The following is a 20,234-nucleotide window of genomic DNA, read 5'->3' on the forward strand; positions in this document are numbered from 1 at the left end:
GGCGTTAAGTTTAACCATTAAGGGTGCCTGGCGTAGGCGTCTCCTTAAGAAGCTTAGCATGTAGTTGTCAATGTGGCTTTCCTAGGATAAATTACTAGAAAAAGTGACACCTAAATATTTTACCCGGCCAACCTTGACCACTTCCGTATCCTCAATTGTATATTGGAATTTTAAAGGAATTTTCTTGTTGCTGAAACTGAAGCTGAACGTTTTGGTTTTGTTTAGTTTCAACCCCTAGCTTTTGCAACATGCCTCAATAGAAGCTAATGATTTGTTAAGTTTCATCTGATCTACTGTGTTGTTAACTGTTTTATACATCACACATTCATCTGTGAACAGTCTAGGAGTAATAAATGAGTCAAAAGAGAAATAGATATCGTTGATATAAATTAACAATAAAATTGGGGCAAGGACTGAGCTTTGCGGCACGCCAGGAAATACATCCAGAGGCTTCGAGATATGTTCATTTAAACCAACGTATTGTTTTCGGTATTTTAAACAGCACTAAATCCACAACTGATTTTACAGCGTTTCACAACTGATTGTAATTAGAAAGACAAAATTATGTAAACCCACATTTACCCTGTGCCCAGGGCGCCACCGCAACCGCACGTGTAAATCAGATTAATTTTTAGCAAGAATAGCTGAAGAACACCCACCTAAACCCCGTTTTCTAAGAGCAAATTCCATCTCATGCATGGTCACAGACGCTGGGCGATTATAAATGCCTTCTGCATTTTTCAAAGCGAAGCTTTCAGCCTCTCGTTGATGTCGTCTGTAGTCCACGCAAAACGCACTGCAGCTAAGCCAACTTTCTCTAACGATGATGATGATCGTGGGTGAGTCGCAATCTAACCAGGGTCCCTGGCGTTATGAAGCCGTCATCTATCTGATTGCGCCATTCCGGCAAGGTCGAAGTAGTTTGCATTTGGGGAGAGGCGCACGGACGAGCAAAATTAGACAGAAAGGGCACCCATCTTTCTGGAGACGGCGACGGTGATGGTTGAACGGTAGGGAAAGCCATGGAATCTCCGTACGAGTAAAGCTCTAGAGAGCACAATGGCAGTGCAGTTAGTTTGGTATTGGACTTGATTTTGGAAACTTCGCGTTCCACCATCGAGAGTGGTGGTCAATTTTTGTATTGTTTTGTCGTAGGCACACCCATGAACGTCACCACCTCAGAAGTTGCAAGTTATTTTTATTACAAGAACAGTGATTGCTCGCCGCTTAGTTGTGCTGGATTGTGGTTAATATGCGGTGCAGTTTCCTGCGTACCGCCGTATGCTTAGGGTTACCAACCGTTCCGCACTTTAGGGGACTGTCCCGACTTTTCATGCAACGTCCCGAGCCCCGCGCCGCCCCTGGCGGGACAGCTATATGTCCCGGATTTGTTCCGGATCGTCCTGTTAGAAAATTTTGTGCGATCCAACGCAGGCTCAACAAGGCGCGTCACGCTACGGAACACAAAGTCAGCACGAACTTCTCCTGGAATAGCGGCAGGTAAAGTTGAACTTCCGGGTGAAGTGTGACAATTTTTGCGAGTTCATTCTTCAACAAGAGCAATTGTTGCGAGCAGCGTGTAGCCGGATGAAGTACCACTTCAAAAGGCCGCAACATCAAAGACACAATGAATTTGTCTGAGAGATATTGCAATAAAGAAAGCTCATTTCATTGCCTCCCTATGTTTTAGGAACACTACCCGACCCCCCCCCCCCCTCGCTCCCGTCCCGGTTTCCTTCATTGAAGAGTTGGTAACCCTACGTATGCTCACCAGGGAAAATGCACGTTATGAAACGCCTAACCCATACAGTATTAATCACTTTCATGCCGTTTTCAAGACCTATACTGCGGGCATAATTTTATGAACGCTTACGCGGAACTGTATCTAATGAACTCGCTGAATATTATCCGTGGATTAAAATTCGCTCACCACGAAAATTCGCCCGCTATGTCACTACAGCCCGCAATTTCAAATTTTTCTTTTCAGACATCGAACATGGCCTCGTTCAGCATTTACCGGCTAGCAGCGCATCCCGAAGCCCAGGAGAAGGCGCGCAAAGAGGCGCTCTCCTTTGACAAGGCTCCTGACGACGACACACCTGTAGATCTACCTTACATTCAAGCCTGCATTAGAGAGACCCTCAGGTAAATTTGAACAGCCTAAATGTAGCCCGCAGGGGCGTAAAATCTTATGCAAACAGTTTCGAATCGAGCAGTGGTACAAAGATGGTATGTCGTCGTGTTTACTATGTTGGGTTGATCAGCACAATAACGACAGTTCAGTTCTGGCGGCGGCAACCGTTACTTTACAAGGAGCAAAAGCAAAACGACCCTTCTTGAAGATAACAGCACACGATTCAGATAGCCATGTGGATCTAATCAATCCGCAGACATAAACTACTCTCCTCGTCATATCCCAGGTGTGACTTATAAAACAGAAATATTTGCGAATATAAAATCGTGGTCACTGACCAAGTCAAAAGGAAAAAAAATTGACGTTTCGGAGCCCATACGGGTTCTGGACCCCTGACCAGACGAAGTTTCGTCGAACACTCGACTACGTAAAAGAGAAATATGAACTTAGACACGCTCCCAATAGCTTCCACATCAGCGCCAAAAATTAACTCAGGGATTTTCGAGTGACAAAAGAAAACGTGCATTGGCACGGGCATCCCTTTTGTTTTCAGCACAAATTTCCACTCAGAAACAGTGGTTGAATTTGGCTTCCATGAGTCTGTAAATCGGCTTTTTAAAACGCATGCATCAACACTGACCACAGAGCACCTTTTTTGTGCCCCCGTCAAATTAGTTAAACGAGATGCTGTCGAATAAAGCACAAGCTCAGCTAGCCAGCAAGCACTGAAACAACTGTACTCACCAACATGAGCAAAGCATTTAAATATTGTCACGTGACTCATAGTTGGACAATGCCCCACAGCGCCATGACCCATGACAGCCGACGGTGCCGAAGTGGCTGGCGCTCTCATGGCCGCTCTCATGGCGACTCACCATGGCTCGCTTCGTCTGTTGTGCCGTCACGTGATACTCAGATATTTTAACGCTGTTTTAATTGCAGTTTTTATGGTGAACAGCTTTAGAGCGCATATAATTCTTTGTTGATATTTCGATTACCGTCGCTGTGCAGTACCGTTGATAGCGAGACCTGTATCGGGTGCGATGAGACACGGTGCGATGAGACAACTGAAGTTCGGATCGACCATTACAAACAGACCCCAAGGCAACTGGGAAAGCTACGTAAGAATAACGAGAAAGAACGCCATTGAAACTGTTGTCTGTCCAGTTCTCTAGTAGGGAGATTATCTGAAATTAAGTGGTTGTCATTGTAGGGTCTCATGTGTGTGACTGCTCGTCACGTGATCGTTGCATAGTGCTTGACTGCGTGTAAACATCGTGGCCAATAGTAGTAATCCCCCACGAGTTTTTCGAAAGACCGTCGAGTCCACCCTTCCCCATCTTTCCCCTCCCTCCATCTTGTAGAACGTCAAATTTCGATCTTTAATTGGCGCTTCTTCGCTAGCTGATTTGTAAATTAAAGCTGTTAGTAACTCTATGAACTCGAAGTGAACTCACGAAGAATGCCCCGTAGTTTCGCGCGATATTTTATGGGAAATGTGGGAACAAGGAGCGGAAACGAAGATTCCTCCCTCCCAAGATAAGATATGGGCAGTTACATTGGGCATAAGCAGCAAGTAACGAGAGGGAAAAGATGGTACAGTCAACGGGCTCTCTCTTGCTGTTTTGTCCATACGTTATTCTTCTAACCCATAGCGAGGGGTTACTTGCAAACAGCGTCTTTCCAGGTTTATGCCGGTTTGCCAGGTTGGCCGACAAAACTTGCTGTTTCCAAAGTTTTACCTCTTTTCTTCTGAACTCGGCATCGTGGAATCTGAATGTGAACACATACCTGTTAAGTAGAAGTGGTTTAGATTTAAAATTGGATATAAATAGAGCATGACTGGGTGTAATACATTCTTTTTTCAGGTTTCATCCTGCTGTGCCTGGTGTGGACAGGAAGCTTGACCACGATGTCGTCATGTCAGGCTACCGAATACCAGCAAATGTTAGTTGTGCCATTCGTGTTTATTTCAAAAATTTGATACACTTGACACATATTTCCTGGGCCTTTGTCGCATATTTGAAATAGGTTCGCGAATACTCTGTTCGCCCAGCTTGAAAGGTCTCAACGATGGACATGCACCATTAATTAGTTCACACAATGAAACGCAGTATTCCGCCGGGGGGAGCCAACACCACATGTTTTCAAATGTATCTCTTTTTGTTCCTTCCAAGAGCCGGTGAGGCACGCCGCGTCATTGGGCTGATAAAGCGAGTGTAGTGACACGGGTGACGTTGCTCAAATCTAAGTAAATGATCTATAGCATACATTGTCTGGTTCCCTTGGACGTTATTTGAAGACAGTCTCTCCGACCAGGCCAAGGCGCACCACGTTCCACATGAAAACCAGTGGTTTAATAAACGTAATTCTTCAGTTTTTCTGTGTTCGCTTGCATAACCAGTTTTAAATTTCCAACTAAACATCCCGCTTCACGGAGTTTTATTTTTTACCATCCGGCAGTAAGCCTATTTTTTTTATTTTCTCCAGAGAAAACTTTCATATAGGTGGAGGAGAGCGTTCCTTTCGGCGTGCACTTTCCTGCGCTTCATCGTCAAGTACGATTTGCGAAGCGCTCAGCCATTAGGGCTAGCAAAGTTATTGTGCCCTCGTAGAAAAAGAGCGAGAGAGCCGCAGAGGTTTTGTTTTGAGTAGCCAGTTAACTGCTGGGAAAAGGTTTTGTCGATTTGTGACAAGTGCTAAAATATGCGATTAATCGCTGTTGCTCGCTTTTACTTTCAACGAAATGCGCTCTCGCGCCGCTAACAGCTTGCGTTCTGTTAGAAAAGCCGACAGTGTGGCTGCCCATGGCCTATAAAGTACGTAAACCAAACTTTGAGCACCACTAGTGGACGGATTTTGTTTCAAGATATCTACCTTTCCTGAGTGACTTCTCAGTATGCGGCAAAATATTTCGATAATCGATTTCATTCATAGTTACTGGAAAGTGCGTGCACCAAGACAGGCGAGGTTAATTGTGCCTCTCCATTTCTTGCATGGTTAATGGTTTACCCCTTGCCACTCTTGTACGAACCGATCACACTACACCGCGATAAGAACTGTAAAATGTCTTCCCAATAACCTTCTACGCCACACTACAGATTGCGCCCTTCTCTAGATCAGTTACAAATATCCCGAATAAATTTCAATGTGTCAGAGCTAGATATCCCAAATAAATTTCAGTGTGACAGAGCTAGATATCCCGAATAAATTTTAATGTACGTGACAGGGCCACATTACGGAAAATAATGTGCCAATTTTTTTATTGGCGCAAGATTAAAGGTACAAAGTGTGTTAACAGATCATGGCCATTGAAATATAAACACGGACTGCGAAAAACGCAGGCGTCGTAATTACCATTAAATGCGTCAAAGTGCCCTGTGGCTTAGTGTGTAGCAGTGCAGTACGTCGTTGAAGATAACGCAACTACGCTTTAACATATTCAAGCTTTTTTTCCTTATTTACCAATCTTTAAATCTCAATTTCTTTCTCAGACTGAGATGAGAACAGTGCTATCGGTGGCCGGCCGAATGGAAGAACATTTCAAACATGCGGACCAGTTTGTCCCGGAAAGGTGGTTGCGGCGGAAAGAAAAGGAAGCTGACAAAAACCCTGGAGAAGCTTGGAACTTCCACCCATTCGCTTCTGTGCCATTTAGCAAAGGCCCAAGAATGTGCATTGGCCAGCGAATCAGCGAGCTTGAACTCTCAATCCTTCTTGCAAAGGTGAGCATATCACAATATTATTATAGGACCCTGCCACACTTTTTTTCACTTCTTGCAAAACCTGGTATACTTTCCGAGCGTAGTCAACCAGCGCATCCTTAATTGGCCACAAGGTGTCCCTGCTCTATGCCCATCATATAAAGCCTAAGTACTTGCTAAAACAATTTGTCGTTTTTTTTTTTGGTCTGGGCGTCGTTTGAGCGCCCCATTGACGTCGTTCGAGCGGTGTCGTGTTTAATGGCCATTTCCTTTCATTTGCACCCATAAATATATCCAGTTAAAAATACAGTAGACTCACCATAATTCCAACTTGAAGGAACCTCATTATATTGTATGAATTATCAGAAATTTGAATTACCAGAAGTTCTCATAAATATGACTCGGGGCAGCATACCACCTTGTATTGCAATGAAACCCTCACATACATTTAATAATACAACATTCCCACACAATACTGAAGTGATAATCACACTCTGAAAAAAAAAAGAATTGAATGGATGACTGCTTCGTCGTTGCATGTGAGGGCAGAACGCAGGCGGCTCTTGCCGCGAGGTTGTTGGCGTGAGGTTATTGGTGCGGTTGTTGGCGCGCGCCGTTTCGCTTTCACAAGCGTATGCAGAAAATCGGCTTTACATGTGGTGTGACTGTTGGAGATAGGATGCAAATGTGCAGCTAGAAGAGTAAATGCAGGAGATATTTTCTGGCGTGGTCAGGCAAAATGTGCGAATTAACCGAACTTACGCAATGCAGCAGTTTGAATTAAGTGGCTATAAAACACATTTAAAACGTAGAGGGCCAACCAAAATTCTGAAATTTGTTCAGAATAACCGAAAGCTTGAATTATCCGGATTCAAATTATAACAGAACAAACCAGAAGCTGGAAGGCGTATCTCTTGCGACGAGTAAATCACTGCAGTGCTGCTTTTTGCTTGCGATAACTATACCTTTCGCACTGTTTTTAGGCACAAAAGAGAAAAGTGAGAACGTTTATCGTAAGTTCTGCAGGGTCCCTTTGAGGGGAACGTGAAGACAAAATAAAACTCTGTTTAGATTCAAAGATTTAGCTTTTGTTAACTTTCTCAGCTACATTCCAGCCCCGGAAGATAGTTTTTAATCAAAAAAATGGAAGGAATATTGAAATTCTTATAATTTCAAGCAACAGTGACGTAATATGGGCAGGAGTGACGCAGTATGGGCCAGCTTAAAAGCATATCTAGCGGTGTGTTAACAGCACGTTGGCATCCATGTGATGCCGACGTGCCAAATGCCCCACTGCAGTCGCCCATTCATATTTCTTGGACGTGGATTGATATTTGGGTTAGATTGGATTGGATTGATATTTGGATTGGATTGGGCGTGGATTCATATTTCTTCGCGTCAGCCGCCAATTGCACAAACAAGATTCTGTGACGTCATAGAGATGTTGCCGGAAAGTGGCGTTCGAGTCACCGCTGCTCGGTATGTTTTTGTTATTATCTCCAATATTTTTTTCAAGTTTGTGATACAATGGCATGGTATCATTGTTATCGCGACAAAGTTGTCTTTTTAATGAATCAAACTTGTTATTTATCTTCATGACCCATTTATTGGCTCCGGCTCCTTGAGATTAATTTCGCTACGAAATGTCGCCTTCCAAAATAAGTTGTCTTGGAAACTATCGAAAGATTGCGGTTTGCTTCAGATTGATACTACACCCGTTACCAATGAGCGAACAGTTGTAATGGGCTTAACATGATTTTCGTTCCATTCAACAGCACCAACGTTATTAGTTTAAGGGCGCCATTTTTTATGCTAACACCTTCTCATTCAAACAATCTGCTTTGCATAAAATGCAGCGTATACGTCAATCTAGATTGCTGTTCACTCCGCTCCGTTTTTGACGTTTTTGAAAAGCACAGAATGAAGCATTGATGTAGAAAAATTGTTGAAACGCCTTATGTTTGGGCATGGTTACATACAAAGTTGTCTGCACGTTAAAAAGTCAGCGTAGTATCTCAACACCGTTGCCTTTATGTAAAACACGATCTTGTTCTCACCGCGGCCGTGGCCTAGTGGTTTGGGCACATGTCTTGGCTGCGGAAGTTGGAGGTTCGAACCCCACCGCCGTACACCCACCGACAAAATGGTACAAGCGCGTCTGCGGCCCTCGCTTCCCAGGCCTCCTCAGAGGCGCCTACGCTTGCCAGAGGCCCGCTGTGAGGTTGCGTTCAATCTACGTGTTTAGCTCATGGCCATTAATCGATTATCCCCCGTCTGTTGATCGCGCCTAGTCGCTTACCCTTGAAATTTCAGTGTGCTATGGCTGTCAGTTTTTGAAATGAAGGCCACTAGAAACAGCTCTGATTAACCTGAAAATCTTGTTTTTCTCTGCAGGTTCTGAAAAGATACAAAATTGAAAATCACCACGGCGACATAGGTTCCTACGCCAGATTCATGACCAGGCCAGACCGCCCTGTCAAGCTTCGCTTCGTTGAATTGGGGGAGTCGATCTGAGGTTAGCGCAAACTTAAAGGGGCACTGACACAAAAATTTTGCATCTTGTTTTTTTTTTTTTTTTTTTGCGATAAGTAGCTAGTGACCTACTTATAACCTGTAGAAACCTCATTTGTTTCAGCGTGCGACGGTTGTTTAATTAGAGGCATTTTCAATGCGGCCAGTCGCAGTTTCGGTTTCAGCGAGTGCCGCGAAACGATGGATTTTGTGGATTTTGTGTGTACAAAGCTGACCACGTGACCGTCGGAGGGATATCACAGAGCAGAGCCGCCGTAGCACTGTCCAATCCGCATCGACGGCAGTTTCTGCGAATGCCCCCACGTACTGATCTCGTGAGGCGCTTAATTAAAAAGCGACCGTGGATGTGACGCAGGCGCTGCGAGTGCAAATGCTACCGCGGCTAAAGAACGACGCGCGACGCTCGAGACGGTGTGTGGCAAGACGCGCGCTGGGAGCAGCCGGCCGGTCTGCCTACAGGTCCGCCTACAGATGTGTTCGGCTTAGCACTGCGGCGGATATTCGAGTGCCGCTCTCGTAAGCGGTGCAGATAACAATTTTTAATGCAACCCGCCATGGCATAATTAACTCCTTTCTCATGTAAGCCACCATGGTCGGGACTTGGGGACAATTTCGTGCAGCGGTAACAAGCTATCACTCGAGCTACCTGCGCCGGCCTGGGCCACTTCGCGGCCGTGGCCGCCGCCTGCACAGCGACCGTGCGGCTAGCTCAGTGGGATTTTCGTGCCTCCGGCGCGTTTTCGCATCCAATGGTAATAAACAGTAATAGAAACAGAGTGCCTGGAATCGCTGTAGAACTTTGGTCGCGGCCAGCTGCCCGATGAGCTGACGAAATCACGGCGCCTCCGCCGCCAACGATCGGGTCGTTCGTTGTCGAGAGCAGAAGCTCCGCCCTCCGGCCCTCCGATTCGAGCGGCGAGCCGGGCGAGCCGGCGAAAAACGCCGGCAGTGCGGAAGCGGCAAACACAAACTCGTGACGTGTTTGGACGTTGTTTATTTACACAATATTCTCGGGATGTCGATTGCGCGTGGTCCTCTGCTGGCTGCTCGGTTGCGTTTCGCACATTTTAAAATTGATTTTAAATATGTTCTAGGCTCTATTCGCCGCTGATATTTTGCAGATGATGTAAATGTGTTCCCACCAATCTATCTCCGAAGCTATCTCGCCTTCAAAATTTTGTGTCAGTGCCCCTTTAAGGCATGCCCACCGGAACTTTCAAAGGCATCCTCCACTGTCATTTTTGTTCCGTTTCTAAACAACTAACGAGCAGATTTTACCTCGCGCGTCGTGTTGGCGGGTATTTTTGTTTAGTGTAAATAAAGGTATACTTCATCCCGGAATCACTTCATGGTCGCCCCTGAGAGAACAGGAGAAAGGTGAGTGGTAATTTTGTGGAGCAGTATAAGACACAACACTATCCATCAATGCTATTCACGAGATTTCTCTCAGGTCAGTTAATCCTATAAAAAACACGTACTACACGTGTCTCCAGGAACCCCAACAACCCCAGGAACCCCCAGGAAGCCTAGGTTGTTGTACAGGCAGCCACCACTTTGTTGCGCCTAATCTCCCGTTTGCTCTCTCTCTCTCTCTCTCTCTCTATATATATATATATATATATATATATATATATATATATATATATATATATATATATATATATATATATATATATATATATATATATCTCCCTGCCATAACATATATAATTGGTGTCGTATCGATGCAACGTTCATAGAATTCGCTAGCAAGCTCATACAGTCACAAAGCAAGAATAATTTATACTCTCAGGGGCAGTGCTTCCCACTGATCCCGTATCGATGGGCACTAACTCACCATGGCAATTTCGATAACGGCACGCTACCACACAACCGTTAGTCAGCACAGGATGGTAGCGATCTGAATGCGGCTTGGAAAATTGGGAGCTGGACTTATGTACTGCAGGCTATAATTTCTGCATTTTGAACGTATTATTCAGTCGCTGATAAGCGAGACAGCTCTCATATCTGCCTACGCATACTTGACAAATCTGGAACGCACAGATGAGAATTGTGGTCTCTGAATTGTGACGCTGCAACCAGTCTTTATATACTTGCGGTAGGGCGTTTTAACAGCGGAGCTGTTTAAGCGTTCTTTCGTCCGTGTGGATAGTTAACAGGAAATTCCGCTCGGCTAAGTGGGGAGGGAAACAATGTTAGGCCAAAAAATGTGATGGAAAGTGCGAGGACGCAAGAAACCTACGAGAAGGTGTTGGGAGAGCGCGCCTCAAGAAAAAAATTGGCCGCGTCTCTGCTCCTTTCGTTGCTAATTTCGAAAAAACACGATAGTCTTTCGTCAACATTTGCAAAGTAAATGCCTCCCTTCTCTTTCCCTCTCACCTCTCATGCTGTTCCTCTCCCCTCTTGTTCCTCCCAAGGTAACACGCTAGAGGTTTTCTCAAGCCAATTTACATTTACCGCGTTCCATGGTCCAAGTCGGGTGCCTCGATGCCAGCGCTGCCATACGGCGGAGACGCGCGTGAATCGAGGCGCCGTACTTCAATGTTTATAGAATTACGTTGCCCTACTCCACGCGCGTTCCAAGCGGAACGTGGAACCTATCTAGTCGAACCTTTCGTAACTATTTCCATTTGATGTCTTGAAATGCCGCTAGAAGCTATAGTGGCGCAGGCGACAGCAGGCGATAGAGTGAATTTTTTTATGCAGCAGGTGCAGTATTTCATTTGAATCAAGCATCCATATTTTTTTAAATAGCGGAACACTGCAAATATCACTTATGTACTGATTTCCTGCCTCATATTTGCGTAATGTTGTGTTCTTGTTCAACAATGTTGACAAGTATGAACATTGACACAGCACTGACACGTTTAGATTTGGCTGTGGGTGTATAAACCTATTGTGCAGCTTATATTGCACTCTGGCCGGGTGGCTGAATCGCGTTAGAGACAGACAGACAGACAGACAGACCGACCGACTGACCGACCGACCGACCAAAATTTTCTCGTTCAAGTAGCCCAAGAAAGACTATCGTCTTTAAAAACGCTTCCCGTAGTCGGAATTGAACGTGGCTCCCTCAGGCTATATGACACCGGCGTCTATCCGATTCAGCTGTCATTTCATTGCGGGCGCACTTCATTTCATTTGGGTTCGTAGCGCGGGCGTTGACATTAGACAATTGGCCGCGGGTTCTAGCGCGTGCGCGGTTTTTTTTTGGCCGAGATATGAAAGCCTGCGGACGAAACGATCCGGGCCGGCCAGTCATGGAGAACTTTGAGCAGAAAGTTCAGAAATGAATGGATGAATGAATGAATGAATGAATGAATGAATGAATGAATGAATGAATGAATGAATGAATGAATGAATGAATTTGTCTCACGAGGATGGCGCAATGGCCAAAGAGGGAAAGTGGGGGTGACAGGGAGGAAAGGTAGTCCACATTTTCAGGCCCTTCCCACGAGGTGTGCCTCTGGCGAAGGCCCACATCGTGAGCAGTGTGTCATCCTCTTGATCGTTTGGGTAGAGCCATTTGTTGAGGCTTCCTACTCGCGAAGGCTTGTGCTTGTCACGGATATCTGGCAGTTCCGGGCAAGACCAGAGTCGATTGCTAATGGTCGAAACTTCTTTGTGACACTGCAGGATGGCAAAGCAGCTTGTTAGGTGGAACTTGCACTTTTTGTGTTGCCTGTTGTGCGTCTAACGTGCCATTATATCGTCAGTGGTGGCGTAGCCAGTCCGTGCTTTGGTAAGGAGCACTTGGGCCGCCCTCAGAACGTCATGACGTATAAAGCGGAAGCCTGGTGCCTTACTAAACAATTTGAAACAAACGTAGGTCGGCTCAACGGGCCATAGAACGAATAATGATCGGAGAAACACTTAGAGGCAGGAAACGAGCTTCCTGGATCAAAGAACAAGCTAGAGCAGAAGGTAAAAGTTCAAATAAACGAAAAGAAATGGACTTAGGCTGGCCACGTAATTGGGTGAAATGACAATGGGTGGACTACCAGAGTGGCTGATTGGACCCCCACCAGAGACGAGTCTTGAAAAAGGAGGAAGGCCTATTACTCGATGCAGGGACGTAATAAGAAAATTCGGAGGCAAACAATGGACTCGAGCGGCACGGGACAGATGCGGTTGGAGGTCGATGGGAGAGACCTTCGTCCTTCATTGGACCTAGTGGGCTGATGCTGATGATGATGATGCCACAGCCGGTTCCAGAACAAAGGAAGTGGGGCAGCCAGCTCTGCTGTTTCTCCAGCATTGCACCACTACTGCAACCTGCGCCAATTTTCTATCTTTCTTTCTCTTAAGAAATGGGCAGACCTAAGTGAAGTCAAGTTAACCCTCGTGGAGACGACCAGCTCCATTGTTTCCTATGTCCTCGCTTCTCAATGGCGAAGGTGGCTGAATTTTTTCCCAGGATTAAAGAGGAGGTGCAGGGTTTTGTAGCCATGGCAAAGGGGGTCGCACCGATTAGAGCAGCTACTGTCCATAAAGAACGTATGTTTTCTGGATGTAAAAACAATTACGGTTTCTTATTTCGCAGCATTCGTCTGCACCACCGACGGGAAAAAGCAGAATTTTACAATGGCATTTCAGGCCGGTATCGATTTCCGCAAAGCGTAGATGAGAGTCCAGCACGCAGGGATTGCGTGTGCAGTGGTGGTGCTTTATTATGCTTCGCTACCGTATTTGGTCTGATACAATGGGGTGGTGACATTCAGAGCCCTGGTAACCTGTGCTGCCCACCGGCTGCATGGGGAACGCCCCTTTGTTGACCGTTGATTCTGGTCCCAACGAGACGACCAATCGACTCTTTTGCGTTATACATACGGCATATTCCTAAAGAAAAGGCATTTTCAACTCGTCGCTCGTGCCGTAGTCTGTCAAAATTTTCAAAACAACCACGTTTACCTGTCACGCTGCACGCAGTAGGTTACCTTTTGCTACAACTTTGAAAATGTGGAGATATCAGGCTCTAACTTTGGAGACCCGGGTTCAAATCCCGTACAAACGCGAATGTCCTGTTTATCCTCTCCATCACATTGCAGAAACGCACAGGTAACACAAAAATAACGGCAAATTTTGCACAGCGGGACACTTAATCCTTTCGCCGTAATAAAATGTGATTGTAATTCATTGGAAGGAAAATAACGACAAAAGTTGCCACTTAAATGCGATAGACCACTATTGCCTATTTTTTTGCTTTATTTATTTGGGAAAACTGCGCAGACAGTTTGAGAACTCACAAGTAAATAAATCCAACATACAGCGCATAGAAAATAATAACGCACAATGAAAACGTAAATATGACGTAAATACACAATTTGCGATTCATTTTCATCGTAACTAGACAGTACAAAATTCAAGGAAATGTTAGAAATAAGTACTAAAAACGACAGTTCCTACTGCCAAAAGGGACACCGGTGACCCTCCCACATTGCCTTGTTCACGGAGCACTGGAAAACTCTGGCGAACAGCGCCGAGTTCCTCAGCGCGGCGTTGACCAGGACGTCAGCGTCCCGCTGTCCGCAGTGTCCCAAGGCCCAGAGAACGAAGAAGAGCTCCGCGTTGCTGTAGTCCCGGTGCAGCCGGACGCCGTGGCCGAACTCTTCAAGTAGCCGCCTCTTGTACAGCGCCATCAGCGGAGTCAGAACCCCGGACTCCAGGGCCGTCTCCGTAGCCAAGTCACGAATGTCTGCGCTTGATACGGTTCAAGACGGAATATTTGATGACTGGCAATCTTAGCTACAGCTCATACCAACCCTTGTTATCATTATTCCACAGCTGCGGTCTACAACTTTGTGACGTGTGGATTGCAGCTAGTTGGTAGTCCATGACCGACACAATTAAGCGTGGAAATTTTTTCATGCTCTAGAACAAGGACAGACGCTACAAGGACAAGGTCGAGCACGTGTCCTTCTTCTTAAGTCCTATGTCCGAAAAAAATTTCGTGTTTGTTTTTACGTTTGTTTACACTCTGTTTATACGTTGCGTGCCGACTATCTTAAGATATAATATACAACCATTCTATTCTGCGTCGGTAGGACCCTAGGTGCCACGGACGGATAGCAGGCAGCCAAATGGGCTATGCTAGTGGAAACGAGATTGGAACGCTTGTGGTGAGGTATGGAGATATTACGCATTTTGGTACAAAATCATCACTAGCCTTGTAAACTAGTTGGTTTGAGCTAGGGAAATAAACAAACGCTACCATGGGCGGCGTCCAACCGTGGTCTTTTCGGTAGCGAAGCTGACGCCTCACCGACTATTCCATGATGACTGTGTAGCTTCAGGAGAATATGCTATTCGCCACTTTGGTACTCGTCTGTGGAACACGTTACAGCACGAAGGCAGACGAAGACTCAAAGATAGAACATAGGAAAAGTCCCGGATTCTGTTGTTCAGCCTTCGTATGCCTTCGCGCTCTAATGTGTTCCACGACTGTTCGCTGTTTACCACCGATTCATTGGACGTGAGGCCTGCGCAACGCGTGTTGCTACAACGGCTCAAGCCTCGCCTTGTGCGCAACAATGCCCCCCCCCCCCGCATACACGTAGCGTAACCGTGGAATGTGAATCAGGATTGTCATCATCATCATCATCAGCCTACCTACGCCCACTGCAGGGCAAATGCCTCCCCCATTCATCTCCAATTATCCAGTCGTCAGGATTGTCGTCAGACATTCGTAAAGGAGAGTCTCGTCCATCCAGTATACAAGGCACGTATCCACGTGAAAGAGTGACCGAAAAAGGCATACTCCATTCAGATCCGCATCCGCATATACACATATGGCACATTCTCATGCTCCAACGACATCGCTGGTGCGAAAATATAATTCCAACCAGTTAAACAGAAGCCCAAAAAAATAGTTTTGTGCGTCGTTTCGTCGTTTCAAAAAATGAGCTTTCGCACGATATCCCATAGCCGGCGCAGCGAACCACTGATGATTTCTTTAGGTTCAGCTGGCATGCCACAACGAATACATATGTACCAATGAATGCCCTCATTGATTGGTGCTGAGAATATGCCTCACGCACGTAACAGCTCGCATGAATGTTATGCCAGTGGACATAACATGGCAGCTGAGGATTTCGTAACAACGTACTGCACACACGAGGCAATCCAATCCATTATATCTTATAAATATTAGCGTGTATTAATGGAGACACGTGCGCGCATGCGTGTGTGTGGAGCACATATACGTTGACTGCGTGCGTGAATTTACTAAATTTACTTCAGGCAAGTCGTCTTTCGGCGATTACGTAGAGAGAGTAAGCGCAGACCTTCCTTGCCACCAGCGATGACGAGTCCGGAGGCAACGCAGTCCACGATCTCTCCCAGGTGCTCCTCGTTCAGCCGGCCCCACGCGTACGGCCCCCGGCTCGTCGGCATAAGGGCACGCAGCACGGGTCGGCCCAAAAGAGGCACCAGCACGGGCTCAACAATCGACGAGGCTTTGAGCAGGAGCCCCAGCAAACCCGCTGGAACTAGCAGGGCCTTGCGCTCTTCCGCGTAGCTCACCTTTGATCGCAAAAGAAGCGGACAGCGTTCAGAGTGTAGATAATGCGACAAACTATTCTTTGTGATTTGTTTGTTAGCTTTGTTATGATCGTTTCGAGCGGAGCTCCCGTTAGGTTTTGTAGTATGCCGTGCCCGCGGGCAACCCTGCCCGCGACATTCTCATCTGCCATGAAGAAAGTGCAAGTTTAGTTCATTAAAAAGACTCCTTTCACCCGATAACATTGATACCAGTTTTATCGCAAACGTGGAACAAATAACGAAGATACTGAGGGAAACATACGAAGCAGTGGCGACCCATCAGCCATTTTCTCGCCCAGTATCTATGACGTCACTGAGTCTTCCCTAGCGAAACGTTCCGTAAATACGGAAAGATGGGAATGGGGATTTCATACGGAGTATTACGCACCAAGGCATAACTTATGCAAATAATCATTACAAAAACAAAAGAATCAAGTGATTTTTCAGAATACAAACTTTTTACACAGTTTCTTGGGTTTGTATCCTAACTAAATCGCTAAATAAGGCAGCTAATTTTTTTTTATTCTCCGTATATACGAATTCATACGGACCATGGTTTGGAGTTTCTCCCACTCTTACAAAGATAAAAATGGTGTCGAAATTTTCTAATGTAGTACATATTCTGTTATTTTGTGTTTTGGTAACATATCCCTGTTTGTAAATCCGCGCTGTGTCAGCAAAGGTAAGAAATTCGTATTCCCATAATTCCGATTATACCGGACGTTTCAGGAGGGTTTTTAGTGCGATTGGCGGTCGCCGACTGCCAAGAAACATGACCGTGAGACTGTAGCGGAGACTCTCGTTGCGCTAGATCGTATAACGTTTTTATTTAGTGCCATTTTATACCGCTACCAGTACAAGCGGAAACATTTCCAGGTGTCGTCCTCCCATGAATTGACGTTACTGTTTTCGGTGTCTGGTAATACGAAGAATATATGGCGTAGTAAAGGCCGAGTGTGCACTTGCCTGCCAGGAGTACGAACTGCCGAAGGGTTTCGTGGAGTCAGAACCATCGTATATGACAGCATCTAAGCTGCCTAGCTGCGTTGAGAAGTTTTGCGTCGAAAATGGCGATTGCACCCCCGTAGCGTGATGGTCGTTGCCACGGAACGTGTGGGCTATCCATGGAGGAACGAGCCGCCGCATTACCTGCGATTATTTACTTGTCAAGCCACTGCCCTCAGCTGAGTGAAATGGATGTGCCTCTACTTTGCAAGTATTGCCTGACCAAGAATGAATATAGCATACGGCTCGATGGCGGTGATGAAGCGGATTCAATGAATCAATGTTGTCTAATGCAAGTGGGCGTTTTGTGCGGTTATTCTTTTAAAAAATGGACAATACAGTTGTCTCGCTGTCTGAATGTTTTCTTTTTCTGATTTCTACACTAAATTAAAAATGGAATAATCAGCATGGTAGCAAAAATACTAACTCTAACTGCGTCTCGAATATTAGGTGGCGTTTCTTGTGCTGTTCCGAATATTACGACGCGAAACTGTAGATATATATAAGTTGAACCTAATTTCTCATCTTCGACCTTCCTGTACCGCACAGGCTAAAAGGCTACCTTTCGACTAACGTGCAAGGGTCAATGCGCCATAACTACCCATCTACAGGCTATGAGTGCACAAACAGGGCTTTGGTTGTAGCATCTGTATTCTACTACCTCACAGTACAAATTTCTCGAGTTCGCGAGGCGTTCGAGCCGTCAGTATGTCATTAGCAGATTTCACTGATAATCCCAGATGCCGAATTAAGACAGCGGAGCCATTTCGACATGACGCGGTACTGCCGTGCGAAATGCGTGTTTGCCGTGATACGGAAGCGTCATGAGCTTGCGAGAACCTATGCAGAAATCAAAGCCCCTTTCTTAAGAAAAAGATGGCTAAAAGACGAACCTTTCTTCCATGCAACCTGGGTGAAAGCCAAAGTCCATAATTGAAACTGCTTCCCCTGTGTCCAAAGGACACAAACGGATAGGCGTAGGCTTCATAACACGAGGTACCAAGGCTCGATACCGACCAGGGTAGCAGCGTTTTTCTTTAGGCGTTCATTGCATAAGTTGGCTTTCCTGCAGTGCGTTTGGAGTAACTGTGGGCGGCACGAGTGAGGCATAGAAAAATTCTCTTTAGAAGACATCACAGTGCCGATCTCAAGCACGAGTGCAATGACGACTCGAAGAGGGCACGGTGGCTGCTTCCGGTACTTTCGGGATTTTGCGAGTTTCCGGACTATGGGGATTTTTGGAGTTTGGGGAATTTTTGGAAGTTTCGGGGCTTTGGAAATTTCGGGACTCTTCGACGTTTCGGGACTTTTGGAGAGAGAGAGAGAGAGAGAGAGAGAGAGAGAGAGAGAGAGAGAGAGAGAGAGAGAGAGAGAGAGAGAGAGAGAGAGAGAGAGAGAGAGAGAGAGAGAGAGAGAGAGACAACTTTTGCTGAGCCCATTTCAGGTGACGCTCGCAGACGTCAAACTGGGTGGAACACTATTCACAAGTCCCATACGCGTCCAATAGCTCCTGGCCCCTGGACGCGAGCTCTTGCTGCATCGACAGGTCAGGGCTGGACATCAAGATCTCCCATCGCTCGGGTAGGGGGGAAAGGGGGAGAGGGAGGGAAGGTTGGGGTTTTGGAAGCTTCAATGAGTTCTCAATTTTTTTCAAGTCTCGGGACTTTTTAAGATTTCGGCAAGTTTCGAGGCTTATAAAAGTTTCGGACCTTTTGGAGGTTCCGATAAGTTACAGGACTTCTTCAAGTTTAGATACCACTGCAAATTTCGGTAACTTCGCCTTCTGATCCTTGGGTAAGTTTCACGGCCGCTTTCGCTGGCGAAGAAGCGTTGAGCAAGAAGAACTGTCTAGGCCCTGTATACCACGTCTCTATGGCATAACGTGCAAGAGAGTACAGTCGCACAGACACGAAAATATTCCTAAAACCAAAAGATACGCCCGAATGACTGCTAGAAGCAATGTTCTTAATCCCAGGTTAGCTGCCAAACCTTCAGCACTTCAAAACTTCCAGGTCGGAACAAGATTTTGGTAGAACCTCTCTTGTGGTATGGTGCCTGGACCAGTATAACTTGGAGGCGTTTGAGACGTCCGCCATTTACATGAAGACAGCCAGTTGTGTAAGCACACCCTCAAAACTATTGCCCAAAATATCGTGTCTGAACACCGTGTGACAAACCTAAAATCAGTGTTCCTCTTTTTCTTTCTTTTTTGAGAACAAAATGGTTTATGTGGGCATTACGCCTGTCGTTACTGTTGTGAACGCATTTCGCCATCAATAAAAACAGGGGTGCCCCTCAAAGCATTTTTTTTTTGTCGCGGGCGTTCACATACCGCATTTGCGTTTTTTGCTGTTTTAAAGCCTAAGGTTCTTGCCTCTTGGGCCTCCCACAAAAAGTTGCTGACGGCGTCTTTCGGGTTCTCGATGGCCTCGGTGAGCACCGCATTGACCACTTCGGCAGTCTTTCCACCGAATGCGCTCTCTACGACCAGGAGGCAAGGCTCGAGCCGGCGCTCCGGGGGGCTTCGGTATGCCAGCTTGACCAGTTGTCGTGCCTGTGAAAATTCAGGAGCGCACAACGCACGACAGAGTCCTTTAACTATGTTTTTTTTTAGTTCTTACAGCATCGCCTACTTGCTCAAGTGGAAGGTTAGTGTTTATTACTGCTTTGAAGCACCTCATTATGATACAATTTGCGAACACAGGTGGTATATACGTGCGTCTCTGCGGGCGTGCATGGTAAATTTTAAGGAAACTTTTCAGGAACGAGGTGAAATTTAAACAAAAATGCTCGGTTTTAACACACCTAAACCTAGTTATTACGACCGATAGGCTGTATTCATTAGCGAGGCACGCATGCAGGCGACCATGTGAAGGCGCCGTCATTGGTTACGTCGAGCTCCGCGGGATGACGGTACTTGTCGTGCTAAGGACATGTGTCTTGAAAATTACAAACTCTACCCCACCGAACGCAAAGTAGTTCGTCGACTCCAATATGAGTGCGATTAATAACATCTCTGTTGACACCTCCCTTGAGAATCGGGTTGCAACGGATCAGACGACGCACTCCGGTGTTTTTTTTTTTTTCTCGGCGTGCGGGCGCAGTGCACAAGCCGCGTCATGTCCGTTGCGCTTTGGCCATGTCCGTGGCTGTTTCCAGTGTTGCCAAGCGAAGAAATTGACAGCTAAACTTTTCAGTGAATACAATCTATATTAAAGACAATGCACACAGTATTTCTTAGACGGGCCTTTGCTTGTGATTTCGCAGTCTGCCGTCTAGCTATATCTACTGGATGATTGGATTCATCCTTTCGCTTGCGC

The 20,234-nt window shown here is 46.1% G+C and overlaps 1 protein-coding gene across 1 annotated transcript in view; it reads left to right on the plus strand.

Annotated features, from left to right (window-relative positions):
* LOC144143236 (putative cytochrome P450 301a1, mitochondrial) overlaps positions 1-8,357 on the plus strand; it is a 34,950-nt gene extending 26,593 nt beyond the window's left edge. The window contains exons 4-7 of the mRNA XM_077675020.1: positions 1,988-2,145; positions 4,003-4,081; positions 5,629-5,859; positions 8,233-8,357. Coding sequence (XP_077531146.1) covers positions 1,988-2,145; positions 4,003-4,081; positions 5,629-5,859; positions 8,233-8,352 — 588 coding nt within the window. The 3' untranslated portion in view covers positions 8,353-8,357. The remainder of the gene's footprint in view (positions 1-1,987; positions 2,146-4,002; positions 4,082-5,628; positions 5,860-8,232) is intronic.
* The last annotated feature ends 11,877 nt before the right edge of the window (positions 8,358-20,234 follow it).

The sequence above is a fragment of the Haemaphysalis longicornis genome, unplaced genomic scaffold, assembly GCF_048455015.1.
Source record: "Haemaphysalis longicornis isolate Haplotype H1 unplaced genomic scaffold, Haemaphysalis longicornis Haplotype H1 scaffold_6, whole genome shotgun sequence".
Classification (NCBI taxonomy): domain Eukaryota; kingdom Metazoa; phylum Arthropoda; class Arachnida; order Ixodida; family Ixodidae; genus Haemaphysalis; species Haemaphysalis longicornis.